At 32.7% G+C, this 17,428-nt stretch overlaps 1 protein-coding gene across 1 annotated transcript in view; it reads right to left on the bottom strand.

The window, feature by feature from the left end:
- Window positions 1-1,471: 1,471 nt before the first annotated feature.
- Window positions 1,472-17,428, bottom strand: part of LOC106471268 (DNA topoisomerase I, mitochondrial-like) — a 57,340-nt gene continuing 41,383 nt past the window's right edge. The window contains exons 11-18 of the mRNA XM_013931859.2: window positions 14,844-14,988; window positions 14,148-14,291; window positions 13,349-13,603; window positions 12,474-12,588; window positions 11,332-11,459; window positions 10,544-10,638; window positions 9,732-9,881; window positions 1,472-4,288 (exon numbers count right to left, since the gene is read on the bottom strand). Of these exons, the coding sequence (XP_013787313.1) occupies window positions 4,186-4,288; window positions 9,732-9,881; window positions 10,544-10,638; window positions 11,332-11,459; window positions 12,474-12,588; window positions 13,349-13,603; window positions 14,148-14,291; window positions 14,844-14,988 (1,135 nt within the window). The 3' untranslated portion in view covers window positions 1,472-4,185. The remainder of the gene's footprint in view (window positions 4,289-9,731; window positions 9,882-10,543; window positions 10,639-11,331; window positions 11,460-12,473; window positions 12,589-13,348; window positions 13,604-14,147; window positions 14,292-14,843; window positions 14,989-17,428) is intronic.

The raw sequence follows: 17,428 nt of genomic DNA, 5'->3' as shown, positions 1-17,428 counted from the left end.
TTGAAGAGCCAGATAAAAAGTAAGTAAGATGAGGAAGATTTAGATGACTTTGAGGGAATGGTGATTGGACCAGCATCAATAAGTCATCTATTTGCAGTGTAGATGGACGACAAGAGCAACTAAGAAAATGGGCTTCTCTACAAGTATTGCAAGTGACTGTACAAAAGTCACACGAGACAATGAAGGCGTGGAACGTCGTGATGAAAGATAAATATCCAAGGCTGACATAGATCAGGACCTCCAAGATAAAAGAGATAAAGGCTCTGAGATTGCCAATAGGTGAATAAGCAAAAATAATGACTTGATCAAAGAGAGGCAATAAGAAATAGTTGGCAAACGGTGTTGTGAATTACAGACAACACACTGAGAGGATGTTGAAGAGAAAGATAGGCATACAGAAAGGGGTGGATCAATCCAGATTAAGAAGAAATACTGCCAAAGGCCATAGATGCTTAATTCATAATTTTTAATGAAAAAGGACATGACCTGAAATAAAAGTTTCTGGTACACATAAAGTGTTCATGGGGAGTACTGTCCAAGAAATATAAGTTGCCCTACTATTGGTGGAGGTTATAGTCTAGCATCATTAGATTACTACAGTACACAGTTTTTGGCAGTGGTGCAAGGTATTAACTAACTGTTCTGTGAATTTCTGCACTTAAGTTAGAAATTTTCTAGGACTAGGAATTTGTATGTTTTACTTAAATTATATTTTAACATTTTGTTTGAAGTCTGAATAAATAAACTTTGTAATAGACATCTAACACTGACACAAATACACATACAGCCAATGTGACAGTTGTAGCATCAGCATACATGCATATAAAACTAGTGTCAGAGCTGTAGCAACAGCATACATACATGTACAGATAGTGTCACAACTGTAGCAACAGCAAACATATATTTACAGCTGTGTCACAATTGTTGCACCAGAATACATATATGCACATTCAGTGTCACAACTGTAGAACTAACAGAACTGGGAAATTAATGGAATATGCTAGTCGACTGATGTTCGGTCTCATTACTTGATTTCATTCAACTAATAGGATACTATAACACATGACTTAGAAAGTTGGAATAATTGAAACACTACTTTTGATTAGTTGGTTATTTTCATTATATAAATAGATTTGATCATAACTTTGATCAATCAATTATTTCACCTCACACTAATCAATGTAGTCGATAAATCACCCAGGTCTAGCATACATACATGTAAAACTACTGTCACAGTTGTAGCACTAGCATATACACATGTAAACCCAGTGTAACCGCTGTAACACCAGCATATATACATGTACATCTAGTCTAACAACTGTAGCACCAGCATACACACATGTACAGCCAGTATCACATAAATTAAGGTGTTTGTAAAATTATGCAACTGCAAGATCCTTTTGCTACAACAGAAAGATAACTGACTGTAGCACTGACAGGTTTACAAAGTAAGAGAGACACAAACCAGAAAGCCATGCACATGATGTCTGCAAATTTGTTTAATTTGAAGTGTTTGTGCATCACATACACTAAATGTTTGCTAAAAGGAATAAAAATCCCAATATATATATATAAAAAAACAATGATTGGCAAGAACATATTTATATGACTACAAGAAGCTGGACAGTGGGAGCATTTTGCCATTAGAATTCATCCAGTTTCACTCATGCAAAATTATAATTTTGCTAATTTTGTTTTTACATGAACTTCTCATGTTTTTACACATTTTACTTGGCAAATGTCATGTCATAATTAAAATCCATAATTATAGAAAGGTTTTTAAACATTTGGGAAAAATATTGTGCTTTTTCAACCTTTACAAAGGCTAAGCATAACGAATTTGATATAAAACACATGAACAATATATAAAACAAGGTAAATTTGCATCTCTAGCAAAATGTTCAGCAACAGTTGTAATTACAAACTAAAATATGAATTAGAATTCATAGTTAGTTCTATAATTCTGAACATTTATATCTAGAATAAATACTGGATTGTATTCCAACTCTATTTATAAAATCAATCAAATCACATCAGGCCAACTTTCTAATATATCACTTTCATAACAAACTGTCCATAAAATTTTTAAAATTTTTTCTTATTTCATTCCCAAGCTTCAGTTGATAATGTCAGCAACTTCTTTTGCCAGCTAGTTGGTAGACTGAATTAGTTGCTAAAACTGTAACCGAAAACCTTGTGAACAAAATAAGAAACAAACGTGGATTGAATGATCCTGCTTCTGTGTCTTAATTTACATACTCATAGATATTACCTAAAAATATAGCATTTTTTTAGGCTATACCAGCGAGTAAAATTGACAGTAACTTTTGATACCCCACTATTTTCACTTTCTGAATCTGCACTCCCTTTTAAAGATAACTAAACATGTATTAGTAGAGATTAGCAATGTACTACACTGCTGACAAACAAAGCTAATAATGTAAACAAGGAAGTTTCTGAAAATGCTGTAATTTTGTGAATAAAAGATCTTTTTTTGTATTATATCATAGTAAGGATATTTTCAAGTGAGAACAACTCAGTTACAACAGATTCCTACATCTGCAGATCACTAAAGTCATTAAAAGATCACATTTCATATAATTTACCTCGTCAAATGAAATATAACAATACCTGATTTCAGATTCTCTGTAAATATATATTTTTCATTAGATTATCTGTGATAAAACACAAAATTACTTATTGTATAATTACTATCAGTTCAACATATTAATTTCATCTTTAAATTACATTTTTATAGAATAGCTTTAAACCCACTGTGCAGCTTCTTGTTCTACCCACATCTTCTCTAATGGTGAACCAATAAAATAATCATATAACACACGGCTTTATAAAGCTGAAACTTGAAAGCATTATCCTCATACTTGTGATCACAGAAAAATTCTTAAAATCTGTCTGTATCTTCATTAAAGTTCAGTACAACTACCTGAAAGTATAAATATCTCTTCTGCTTTCACGAATATTCTATAAAACAATGAACTCGTTCAATCTTCAGAATCTAATGCACACTTTCAACACATATAATTGCAGATACAATAGGCAACCTGAATCCTCACATTTCACAACATACCAAACAAAGCCTGAGTAATATGTAGCAGAACAATCAACAAACACATGAGAACATAAATACTAGTATCCATTATACAAATTCCTTACATTGATTAACATTCAATTAGATGATATAAATCAAACCCCCGTGTAGTTACCTACACCATTAACTAAAGACTTTATTGTGTTGTTTCTTTAAAAACAAGTAAATCAAGAAGACAGATTAAAACATCATATAAATAAGCAAAATTTCAAGACATTCACTGTAATTACAATAACAGATTGGGCCATTTAGTCTTTACAGTTCATTAAATAATTCAATTGTAGGTGTGACAATTTTTACTAAAGCATTACTGACTTTGAGAGACATCTTCTGGCAAAAATTTATTATATTGCTTGATGCATTGCTTCTTTAAAGACAAGTAAATCAAGAAAACAGATTAAGACATCAATTACATATGCAAAAAAAAATCGAGTCATTTTACTGTAATTACAACAATGAGAGATTGGGCCATTTAGTTTCTACAGTTCATTAAATAATTCAATTGTAGGTTTTACAATTTTTCTACAGCATTACCAACTCTGAGAGACATCTTCTGGCAAAAATGTATTATATTGCTTGATGTCATAGCATGTGGAAAAATCACAGATGTTTACTACATTAGAACCTAAAGGATTAAATCCTTTTTTTTTGACATTCATAACTTGAAAACTAATAAGAAGTGATTACTCCAATGATATGACTATTTTAATGGCATTAAGAGCTAACTATAATTTCCTTAAATATGTCCTAACCCACGAATACCTGGTAATAAAGAACAAGCTTCAACGATCTTGGAGATTCGTGTCAATATAACTGTACATCTTGGAAACAATCATGTTTTAGTTGTTCAGAAACATTTTTGATGAATGCCACATAAGAAACGGATGTTTTGTTTTTGTCATGGACCACAGTTTCGATTGGTTGTGCATCAATATTGTCAGTTGCACAATTAAGACCACTAGATAAAAGACCAGTGACACCACAAACATACAGGTATATAAATGGGTTAAAAGAATATTAAGTTGCACTGCCAGTTACTTATTTTTTTGTAAGGACCTATTAATCTAAAAAAATCTTCAAAATTGAAAGTCTGGTCCTGCCATTTCAATAGCCCAAAGAAACTTTTCTCTCTGAGTTTTATTATAAATCTTCTCAATTGGCACATCCCACTTCTTGCACCTGTGAAACAAGAGATAAATATAAGAAAACTATGATAAATAATTAATCGTTGCAAAATAATTTATAACTAATGTGGTAATTTTATAAAATGTTATAATTTGTCTACACTGAAAATGTACTTCCGACAGGTACTTACTTCTGCTCACATACAGAGCTATTCTCGTTCAGTGCTACCCTCTATTTGCTAAAATGTTTTCACAAACCACAAGCCTTTTACTTTTACTCCCACCACCCCTCGATTCACATGGTTTAACTGATTCTGGCATACAAATTATCATGCGACAAACCACCACCAATAGTAGTGCCAGACATTCACGTGACTCCCTCTATGCTATTTTACCTAACTACCACTTCAAATTTAGGCAAAAATGTAAGCACCAGTTGACAGTGGGGAGGAAGGGTGGGAAGCGTAAGCAGAAGTGAGTACCTGTTGGAAATACATTTTCAGTGTAGAAAGATTATAATTTCCGACAAGGTACATTACATCCACTCACATACATAGCTAGAACCCCACACTGAATAGGTGGAGGGATCAGTGTAAGGGAGAAAGTAGAATCATTCTTCGAAACAAGGGAACCATCTAATAAAAAGATTATACATGGGAGACTGCACCACTTCTGTATCAGATATAGTCTTTGCCCAGATGTGGTAAAGGTGTGACAGATCCGGGCAGAAAATCCGATGGAGAAAAACGGTTGGACAGTGATCCTAACTACAATATAAGTTGAATCTCCCTCATGTACAGAATGTGCATAAAATAAGGGATGTGCCCCAAAATGTAGAGTGGCTAGGGCACAATAGTTCATAGTTGGCAAGTCAACTTCACCCAAAACTTGATCACTTGGAACTGACATCCACGCGAGGGTAGGAAAGAGGATCATACCATCTTCTCCTCAAGTTCAGTCAACCAGAGGGAAAAATCCCACCACTAATCTGTGAACAGGGCACATGTGAGCAGAATGAAATAACAATTTTGTATATCACACTCAAATCAAACAGACTGGTACCACCTCAAATGTAGTAACATCCTTGGTACAAAGACATCAAGGGGTATTGCAAGAGGAAGAAAAGGAGCAATCAATAAGTGCACCCACCATGACTCACAACACTGGGGTAGTGCACTTAGGCAAAATTGAGTAAGGGACCAGGGAGATCCTGAACACATGTGAAGACTTATGTTGATTGGTTCAGCTCTAAATCCAAAACTCATCTGCTCACAACCAACATCCATGCAGAGGTAGAATGAGGGATCCCAGTCGAGGGGGGTGAACTGCGTTTATGCCGGCACACTACATGTGTGAGTACATCATGTGGATTGGATCAACTCTAAATCCAAAACTCAACTACCAGGAACCGACATCCTGGACAGTGCAATGGATGACCAGGAAATACTATTTTGTAAAGCAGACTAAATCCGATTTATTCGATCTAAGGAAAGGCAGGGATGGGCAGCAATCCCCTTCTGACCCATGAAGTATATGGATTACTACAATCTGGAATGGTCATATTTATGAAGCAAAGATATAGTGAAGAATAACCTATGAGTGATCTTGTGGAACACCTCATCTCTAGTTTATGTGACTGTAATGAACAGTGTGCATTTTGTGACCAAGAAAATTATGAAAGTGAAATTAACATGGCCTTACAGTGCAGATTTCAGTACAACTCTAAGTGACTGAAGTATACTTGGACAGGCACCACTCGCCAGAGAGGGGGATCCTGGTGAAAACATGGGACAAGTCCCTGAAAAAAATAGAAAGAAAGAAAACTTACCCAGTTACAGTCTCACTGAAGAGTGAAGGATGACAACAAGTGGAAGACAATACATCAACGAGGAAGAAACAGCTACCCAAAGCAGATAATGGGAGATGAACATATGAGGTACAGTCCCAGTGTTCGACAGACAAAATACCTCCAACGGATGACAGGGTTGAGATGCAGGTAAAAGGTAAGATGCCTGAACGGAGTGAAGACACCAGGAATTAATTACGGAGACAAGGAATAAAATGCCAATCGAATCACAAGCCAAACCCAATGGGTAAGAGAGGAAAGGAAAGAAACTGTGGGAAATGGTGTCAATGGAAAGAAGCCATGAAAGCAATGAAGCAATCCGGAGCATGTACAAGACAGATAAGGGCACTTGAATCTGACCGGGAATAAAGGTGGAAGCTGGCAAGAAATGAAAATTATGAAAAGAATATTCTACATGAGCCCATAAAGTGTAGGTTAGTAAATCGATCCAGAACAAAAAGAACATATCGAGCTGAAACAGCCAAGAAAACCAGATCTATGCTAGCCAGGAAGGATCAATTAGAAAGACCTGACCCAGAGTGACATGGATGATCAAAATCACCTTGGGAAGAAGAGTGACAGAATGAGAAAAACTAAAGTTATAAACTGGATCTAATCCTGTCTGAATGTATCAACAGCCAGGGTGAGTGGATGATGAATTGGAGACCAAAACAAAAGATGTAACTTTGTATTGTGAAAGGAGTCAAATGCTTCCCATGAAGGAGTACCTCACAGGAGGCAAAGCCACTGAAAATTTCAGGATAAAGAGGCCACTCCTTGGGAGAAAGTGTGTTGGGATTGGAAAGGTAATCTGCAACAAGGATGAAACCACCTGGAACAAGGCACTCCAGGAGACATATGTCAAGTGTGTGGATTTGAAAAGGGAGATTCACTGTCTGTCATAAAGGAAATAAGAATAAGGGTCTCCCTTGGTGAGTGATATAAGCCACCACCATCAAATAGTTGGAAGGAAACATGATTAGTCAAATCCAGAGAAGAAGAGGAAAGTGAACTAAAGCACATTGGACTGCTAGGGTGTTAGCATGCAAGACCTTTCTTCTGTAGAACATTGTCCTGAAACTTCCTGCTGTTCAACCCATGCTTCCAACTTTGTAGATAAGCTTAAGGGAAGAGAAACGAATCCCGATAAAGGGGGGGGGGGCGGCGGCACTGGTAAACCTGATGATGTGGGGGTATATGTTCAATCACCAATGCATACAGTCAAAGAATAAAGAAGGAAATTCAAGAAAAGAATCCAAAGGAACCCTAGCAAGAGACCATGGGTCATGCAGCATCCCTTGAAAATATTGCAAGTGTGCCAGACCCAAAGGGAGGTGTGCTTCCATAGAAGCCACATCTAATGTGTTAGAACCTTGCTAGCTGTAAGTTAGTGAACCGTAACAGCGTGAATAATAAAAAGCTCCATTGAATGCATTCAAGGGTAAAAATTGATGGTCCTAATAAAGATGGGTGATTAAAATAACACTTCCCAAATAGCTGAGGTTGTTAGGTAGGTAACAGGAAAATCCAAACACTTGAGCTGCTTGTGTAAGAAGCAGATGTCCAACTAGTGGTGTTAGTAAAATTCCCCAAATAGTGGAAGTTGGTTAAAACACAGACCACCTAACAGAAAACATATGAAACAAAAAGCAAAGACACCACAAGTGAAGGGAAAGAACTGAAGATGACAATTGCTCCAACATCAAGTATCCCAAGATAAAGGTGGAATGCCTAAGAAAGGAGATGTAAGGTATACATTTCCTATAGGAGAGTTAATAGAGTAAAATGAAGCTGGAAAACTGGGTAGGGAGTAAAATGGATAGGATTAACAAAGACTGCTAACCATTCATGCGACAAAGATTCGAAGTACATAGGATCAAGAAGAAAATCTGCCTGATAGTAATAAAGGCAAATCAAACCAAAGCCTGTTGAGGGTAAGGCATACAAGTACCTCTCCCAAAAGAGAGAAAAAATGCTCATCATGAAACATAATTCCTGGAAAAGGAGGGGAAAAATTATACTGTGAAATGTATCTACAAAACGCTGTGGTAGGCCTGGTAGATTCTGCAGTAGAGGCTTTGGAAGGTAAGCCATAATCAACTGGAAGAAAACTGACAAAATTTAGGTCATCATAAACGTGTTTGGCAGTTGTAGGAAGAAGGCAAGCAATATTGGGAGAAAGTAGGGCAGACCCTGGAACCCAGGGGTCCTCACAAACTAAATTAATTGTATGAGTATAAATTATAAAGAATGATGAAAATGAAATAGTCGATATAATGTAAACTTAAGTACGTGTGTAGTAAAATAAACATACATATATGATGTTATGTGTTAAAGAAAACAATATATTTAACCTAATTATTGAATTACCTGTAAGATGAACTACAGGTAAATAAAAAATAACAGACACTTGTAAGCCTAATCGAACTGTGCAGGACAAAGTACATCAGTAAGCTCTAATTTAAAAACCCTAACTTAACAGTAATACGTACAATATTGGGAGAAGTTTCTGCAGACCCCAGCTCCAGAAGTTCACACAAATGAAGTAAATAGGATGAAGTATAAAAAATAAATAATAACAAATAGACGTTATATTATAAAATTAAGTAAGTGTGTATTGACAATAACATATGTATGAGATGTCATGTTTGAAAAAAATACAATATAGTTAACTTAATTTATGATATACCATAAAGATGAATCACAGGTAACCCTAAAATAACAGACTCATGTTAAGCTTTATCTAACGTTATAGAACAAAGGATACAACTAAGATCTAATTTCAATCCTCAAAGTGACTATGTGTATTGACCAATCTAACTAAACTTATGTTGTTGAACCCAAATAACTACAGATAATAATATTAACAGTAAAAATAGTCAAAAACCATAAAAGTATAATGTCTTATCTGTCCAAAGTTGGCGAACCATGTTTCAAATATGTGAGCCCCCAAACTCAAAAGATCAGCTCATTGGATGATCAATTTCCCGACAAAGTAAAGCCAATATTTCTTCAGTCAAGGACCGCCACCTGAAGCCTGTATAAACATGCTGATAGAAGACATAACCTCCAAAGTTGTAACTTAGAGTTTGGAATTCATAATTCAAAATAACAACCAAACACAATTGTGTTGGCAGAAAGAAATAAAATAGTAGAAAAATTTTTTAATGAAATAGAATGTAATGGGTAGAAATGTATAATTAAACAGCAGAACATGAGCACTGCCAAATGAGAAGTGATAGTTAGGTAGAATAGCATAGAGGGAGTCACATGAGTAGTTGGCAATATTATTGGTGGAGGTTTGTCGCATGATAAATTTCATGTGAGTGAAAGACTTGTGGCACGCAAACATTTTTTTGCAAATAGAGGGCAGCACTGAATGAGAAGAGCCATATATATGTGAGCAGAAGTAAGGTACCTTGTAGGAATTATGTTTTACATAAGATTAAACCTTAAAAATAGTTTGACAATATTTTATGATAAATCACATATTGTCAGTATAAATGTATTAATTATGTCTGATGACCTCAAATTTTAAAGTATCTCACAAAACAACATCCATGAAGACTAAAAAGGCACTTGCTTAGATTTGCCATAAAAAATAAATGAAGGTTTATTACGCTCGTCTAACAAATCACTAGTATATACACACCATGCAACACTTATTCTTGGATCCAAGTAGTTCAACTTAGAGGTGCCGAGTGCTATTTGTTTATTTTCTTCTTTGTCAGTAGCCTGTACCTCTAACTTTCTTAGTTGATCTTCTAACTGTGCCATTCGTTTCTTCTTACGATCCAACAGTCTAAAAATTAAAAAAAGACATTCTAAACCCCAAACTGTAATTTTCTTCAAAAGAATTATCTTAAATCAAAATTGTGTAAAAACAATATTACTTCTTTCTTTGCAAAAAGAAAGGAGTGACAAATGACCACTATCACTACTTCAACGTCTGCAGTGCCTTTACTGTTCCTGTTAATGTTAAATCAAAATTGTGTAAAAACAATACTACTTCTTTCTTTGCTAATACAGTGATAAATGACCACTATCACTACTTGAATGTCTGCAGTGCCTTTACTGTTCTGTTAATTTAATCCTTTACCAGCAAGATAAGAGTACAAATTAACGGCGGACTGAGGTATACAATTATACACTTATCTGTACAATGAAAACAATACAGCAAATTTGACTCTGTAATTCAGATTCACTTTCTATTATGTATCATAATCCATTATCCTTTATATTGCACAAGTATAAAACACCTTCATACGTATAAAAAGAAGTTAATCACTTTCCTACAAACTTTTATATCAATAAACTTAGAAGTAAACTTTTGACAGACACACGTGAAGAAAAAGTTATTTATTAGTTAAAAATGTTATGTTACCAATTTAAAAATAAATTCAACAATAAGAATCTTTAAATAAAAATTAAAGGTTCAACTCATTTGAATTACAAAACTCTTACACTTTATCTTTACTAGCATTGCTGTCTTTGTATGCTTGCTTAATTTTCTTGAACTCTTTTTTGAAATCCTTGATCTGCTTCTCTTTTTCTTCAATCTAGAAACAAAGGAAATTCATAAGAATTATTTTTAGGTACTGTTAAGTTTTCTCAATGAGTTAATTATATATGTTCTGTTGAAGCAGATTTTGTGTTTCTCTCCAAAATAAGAATGAAAGCTGAAAGTTAAAAACAAATAATATTAATAATAATAATAATAAATATCTAGTGTGAAAAGTTAAAACTATATTATGATTTACGTTTAAAGATTTCATACAAACATTTATTATCATTATATTAGAATTTATTTTTACAACCTGTAATTTAATGCATAGGTGAGCCTCAAAGCTTGACAAATTTTTCCAAAGTTTTTAGAAACTTCAAAGTATAAAATTACTAACATTTTCAAATACTTGTACACTTTCTATGATGTTTCTTATAATCAATAATAATAATAATTTTGAAAATATAAAAAATATTAGTTCAGAGAAAGAACTATATTTAAGCTAGAGGCAAAATCAGATGACTTTTACATTAGGTCAGAGTGGGGTGCTATTAGAATGACTCTGATTTTACAAAATGTTTTATGTTTGTCAAAAAAGCTACATTATCAAAGATATGTTACAGTGCCTGAGACAATTAAATGAAAGATATATTCTGGTAAAGCTAGAGAAAACATTTTTTCTCACTGAAGTATGTGATGAACAATTACCTAATAGGTAACTCTGAAATAACTCAGGTGAGCTACTAACCTTGCTCTTCAGATTCTGCATGGACTTATCAAAAGTTTTTGGAACTGCCCGTTGGTGATTACACAAGATAGCTACGGCACGGTTAGCTCTGTTGTAAGCAAGAATCTTTTCAGGGATTGACATGTTTTCTAGAATAGAATTTAATCTGTACATAAGAATCCAGTTTTCTTTTATGCTTCAGGTTTAAAATATTGTTCAGAATCATATCATAAGTTCACACAGAAACTAGAACTGCCACAGCATTCTATATATAAAAATATCCATATAAATCATTATATGACTAATAATTTTGTCTCACATTACTTTCAGTTTCCACACATTTCATAATACTAAGGTTTTTGTGCTCTTCAGACTAAAACACATTCCACAAAGTTTATCACGATACAGTAAATTATTCCAATTTTCATGTATATTTGATGTGGATGTACTTATAGTTATGAAATTCCAAGTTTGTTTTTTTCAAGAGGAAATACATTTAAGAATTTTACACTATGCAGCAACAGAGCTATTTGTCTATACTTGTTTGTAGGACACTGGTTTGTTTTAATCTTTTTATTTACTTGTTTAAGTGAAACTTTTAAAATACATAAAGTACAACTCCTAAATACTAGCCAAATAGGAATAAGTGCAACTGTACATAGCAGACAGAGGTAACTCCAGCACAGTAGGAATGAATGAGTCATGACACAACAAAAGATGTGAGTCTGATGAATGCTTAACAATAAAACTGGCAACAGCAATAAAAATCACACATTCACAAGCAAACTCATCTCAAAGTTTTTACCGCTAAAATTAGGACTTAATTCACCAAATGTTATTTGGAAAGTTAGTGTGAAAACCTTAAAACTCTCAAAGAAATACTTTAATAACTTTTGTGAATATAAAATATGCTCAAACATTTCCTCAAATATTCATGTAGTTATACTATTAAAAGCAGAATAATTAAGTGAATACTTTTAACAACATTATTTTGAAGCTAGAGCTTAGCTTTAAAATACATACTATATTTAATTGTGTAGAACTATATCAGTTGCATTAAAATGCAAAAAGTTTAATTCTCTCACAGACTCACTCAGCTGTTTAAGGCATATGATATTTCAAAGTAAAATGTGCTTGGAACAAATATTTTTTATTGAACTCACCTTCTGTTAGGAGGTGAAGTTGTTCTTGCAGTGTTCTTGAGGCATTAAAAGTCCTGAAGACTTTGGCTGTTAGGCCTTCCATTAGCTCATTTAAATATTTATTCAATATGCTTGTCTGAAAAACAAAAAACATGATTCTCTAACATTTACACAAAAGAGCAGCAGAAATATAACAATAATTTCCTTGAAAATCAGCCACTTATAAACTACGTCTGTCTACTTTTGGGCAATTAAGTAAAGGATACATTAATTCAGAAGGGTTTTAATTTGCCAAGTTCACAAGACAACATTAGAAATCATTTATTTTACAGCAGGATAATATTGTCTCTAAAAGATCAGTGGAAGATGACTTGGTGATACTTTAATGTCACTAATACACTTGATAACAATGAATTCATCCAATTATAAGTTATCACCTTAAAAAACACTGGATTTAATTAATTACACGTTACCACTTTTACAAACACTGAATTGAGCCCATTATAATTATTTCCCACACAAACACTGAATTCAGCCAATTAAACAAGTTAACACTTTAATAAACACTGGGTTCAACCAATTATATAAGTTTTCTCCTAAATAAACACTAAATTCAGTTAAACAAGTTATCTTCTCAGTGAACAAAACCGAGTTAAAAGAATTGCATAAGTTATCACTTTATCATCTGAACAAATACTAGATTTAATCAAATAAAATTAATTCATGAAACAAAACTACATGAAAAATAAAGATCGCAGTCATATCATAAAACATACAGTAAACACAAAATATTGACAAAAAAAAAAGAAAAATGATCAACCAACATCGAGGTTAACACAATAAGAATAATAAACTCTGTAAAGTTCTAAATCACAAGTTTCTAGAAAGGTACTTACATTCAAACGGTCAAACAGGTCATCACCAGGCTGTTTGTTTTCCATGAACAGTTTCAGGTTTTTAAATACACGTTTCTCTACAGGAATGCTGTTAACATAACGAATCGAGTCTTTACCTAGAAAGTCAAACTCTACCACAAACTCTTTACCATCTTGCTCATCATGTAAAGTAATGTGTTCCACACGGAGTGAGCAACAACCAACGGTGTCAGCACTCTCCCCCTCTTCCTTCTCATTACCAGCTCGAAGGGCAAGCTGCACAAGAAAAAATTACTCTTGTGAACTATCCTTTGAACCACAAAATTTGCCAGAAATTCACTACACCTACAAAGCTAAAATTGAGTAACTCTAGTTCATTTTCAAATGACTATCAATATTATAAATTTTTTAATCATGATCAAAAACTTACTTCACACAGACTTAAGTCTAATTAAATCATAAAAATGAAATTAAAATCTACTCTTATGGAACATGCGTTTTGGCATTTTTATGTGACCTGTTCAGTCCAAAGATGGAATGAAGATAACATATGAAAGTGCCAAACTTGTGTTCCATTATAGTGCATCTTAACTTCATTTTAGGTTACTTTACACATATTGTGTATTTACCTATTATTAATTCACCATGTTAATAGATATAACACTAAGTATTTGCATCAACCCAGCTTATGCATAATAATAAAGCTTCTCTTTCTATCTGCTGAATGAGACAAAACTTGGGTCAAAAAGCAACAGTTTAAAGAAAATGCCTTGATCAATATTATTTTAAAACCAATGTTTCACACGTAAAAAATGTTCACCTTGTCAATAAAGTACAGTGCCACAGCTCGTTGCCTCACTCTCATTTCTTTTGATTTCCAGTCTTCTCTGTACTCATTCCTTATTCTGTCAACATGTTTATATAGTTTTCGTGCTGTCTCATACTTCTGCCAGTCTTTCTCCCCCTAAGGAATGTATAGACTTAATTTATTTATTCATAATAACCTATATGAAACAATGTTATCAGAAACCAATTCTCTTCCAAATTTGGGAAACATACAACACGTAGATGTTTTACATTATTGGACTACATACACTTTCTTTCATACATATTAAAAAATTTAATGAATTTCATGTGGAAGAATTACTATGAACTTCAACAAAACAATCTTGTTTAAAAACTAGCCAGACTTATATCATATTACTCTCTTAAAATATATTTTATGCTATTAAATAGTAATTTTCTATTTTTTTTTTTTATAAATTACTGTAGAATATATAGTAGAAGAACTTACAACCATCTTTCCAGATATATATCTACTTCAGTTTAAGATGAAATAGGATTCTAATACATTGTTAAATATAAATGGCAATTTGAAGCAAGTAAACCACTTTTGTGATCTTACTTCAACAATTTTTTTTTTAAATCTGTATTATCTAATATTTATTTACTTATACTGAAATAATAAGTTACGTGTTGGCACTACTGATATCAATTTAACACAAATGGGTTTTACCTTCAGCTTTGAACTGGGGTTCAACATGATGTACTTGGTGGCTCCCAGGATGTTTTCATTCCAACAAGCAAGCCAAGTAACAGTGTTGTCATGTCGAACCTCTTTCCATTTGCGTCCTTCAGGTGGCTTGGGGACATTAGCTTCCCTGAAAAAAAGTTCATCAAAAATATAATATAAATTCTTAATTTTCATTTGAAAAGATAGCCATAAAGTTTTAACATAAAAACAGGAGTAAAACATAACACAATGAATTAACTTATGTGGAGTTTAACAAATCCATAGGTATATGGGAAACCCTATGATATTGAAAAAATTATTATCCAAGAAGTACATTATTAGAAAAACTTATAATTCTCAAAAAAAAAAAGAAAAAAAGGCATTTACTAAATATGTTGAATGTGTTTAAGTCAATAACTAAAAAATAGGTTCACCAACAGTCAAGATGGGTTGAGCCTTACAATAAAAGAAAGCTGTATTTGATTACGATTTGTATACTGATATCATAATTAATGTCATTATTTAAATAGGCTCTAAATAGGCTCAAGAATAAATATTAAAAATTACCATAAAAACAAAACAAGCCAAAAAACCAAAATTCAGGATGACTGCCATAGCCTGGAAAAGCTTGATATTACACACTTGATCAATTTGCTTCCAGTTGCAATATTTTAAAAAGACTCTTATGAGATTTCTTAAAGTGTCTCAGTACATTTCTGAGCAACATAAAAGCTTTCATTGTGTAAACCCTTAACCCTTTTGCAACGGGCTCATGTAATTTACGGAACACTGTATTCGGAATTTCACTCGTGCAACAATACATATTGTAACTCTGAGATTACTTAACGTATCCTCTCAAAAACTGGTAAGATTTTGTTAAAGAACATAAGTATCTTGTACACAAAAAATTACATTATTTTAATTGAGTGTTTTTACTAAAAATATGTTATTTATCTATTGTACTTACTTGCACTCAAACTTAATAAATTGAGTGCAAGGTGATTTTTCATTTTAAGTATAGAAATACTTTTCTTCATCTTAAATAGTTTTCAAACCTCATTTGCATAACCTCTAAAACCTCCTAAATGAATATCAAGTTTTTTTAGGCAAATGTATATACTATATTTTTCATTTTCTCTGTCATATGACTAACTCTAGCTATTATCATCAATGTACAATTCAATGAAATAATTAATATTAGGAAATAGAAAAATATATACACCTTTTAATTTTTTAAGATCTGTAAAGATCTTCTTTTGGTTATATTTGTAATTTCAGGTCTTTTCCTTTTCACATATATTTAATTTTTAATGTTTTTATTTTCCTTTCTTGTCATTTACCATTTATTATTCATCTTGACACAAGTCAATGGTGCCCTTGGGGCATATTACAGCATCTCTGGCAGATACGTGCATCCGATTGGCAAAAATTTCATGCACCATATATCATAAGCCTTGAGAACTGATGTAAAGTATGATGTATATTTAAAAAAATGTTTAAACCTTTCAATTATGCATTTGAAAACATAAATAATATATAATTAACTAAAATATAAAAGAAAGACCTAAATACAATTTAACTATATTTCTAAATATAATATACTTAGGTAAGAAACAAGTGTAAGTGCTATAGTTGATCAAGCAGTCAACAACACTACAGACAGTCACTTGTACCCCATGATGAAAACTGCACACCAATTTCAAAATAACAGTTGTTAGATTATAGTGAAAAATCAGTTTTATAATGACTATATATATATATATACATATTTAACCTCTATAAAGCTCAAACAAATTTATCAAAGGTGGGTGTGGCACCAGTCAGGGGTTGACAAAATTTATTACTTGTTTCAACTGCATTCATCCAGAGAACTTTGAAATATACATGTCAATAGGTTAATTAAATGTATCATTGTCTAGACATCCATCTACACAACTGGCATTATATTTTTGAAGATACAGAGTCACAATACATCTGAGGTTTTGTTTAAAAGTTTCTTTTGAAATAAAGGACTTAAAACTTAGATAACACAGTGACTTGTGCAAAAAATGGTTTAAGGTGGTATCCATTGCAAAAGGGTTAAACAAAAGGTTTTACTACTTCACATCACTTTAATTTACAGAAACTATAAGTTTTTTTCAAAAACCAAGAAATATATAAGTTTGCCATTTTCTTCTGTTCAACTAAGTACACTATATGACAGCCTAAAAAACGTATTGAGATTACAACAGTTAGTCTGAGAAAAACTTCACAGCTGGTTTGATGTAAGTCTCAAATTTCCCATGTTTATATACACTGTTTATTACCATTCTGTATCATACTTGGTAATTTTGTGTTTTGCCTGTGGCAAACACTCATTGAAAAAACTGACAAAAAGAAGGTGAAATCAATTATTTTCTGTGTCACATAAATAGTTCAGAAAAATGTTAAAAATTGAATAGGGTATATTATGGATCCCATCAGTTATTTTGGGGTTAGAGGACTTTTACTAAAACTTTTATGCTTTCACTAAACTAAATACTCTAGTGTTGTTCATAAGAGGCCCCTGTTTCTATGATAAACAGATCAAAACAGATGAGTGCAGGATT

The sequence above is a fragment of the Limulus polyphemus genome, unplaced genomic scaffold, assembly GCF_000517525.1.
Source record: "Limulus polyphemus unplaced genomic scaffold, Limulus_polyphemus-2.1.2 Scaffold4504, whole genome shotgun sequence".
Taxonomy (NCBI): domain Eukaryota; kingdom Metazoa; phylum Arthropoda; class Merostomata; order Xiphosura; family Limulidae; genus Limulus; species Limulus polyphemus.
This window is presented reverse-complemented; position numbering and strand designations above follow the sequence as displayed.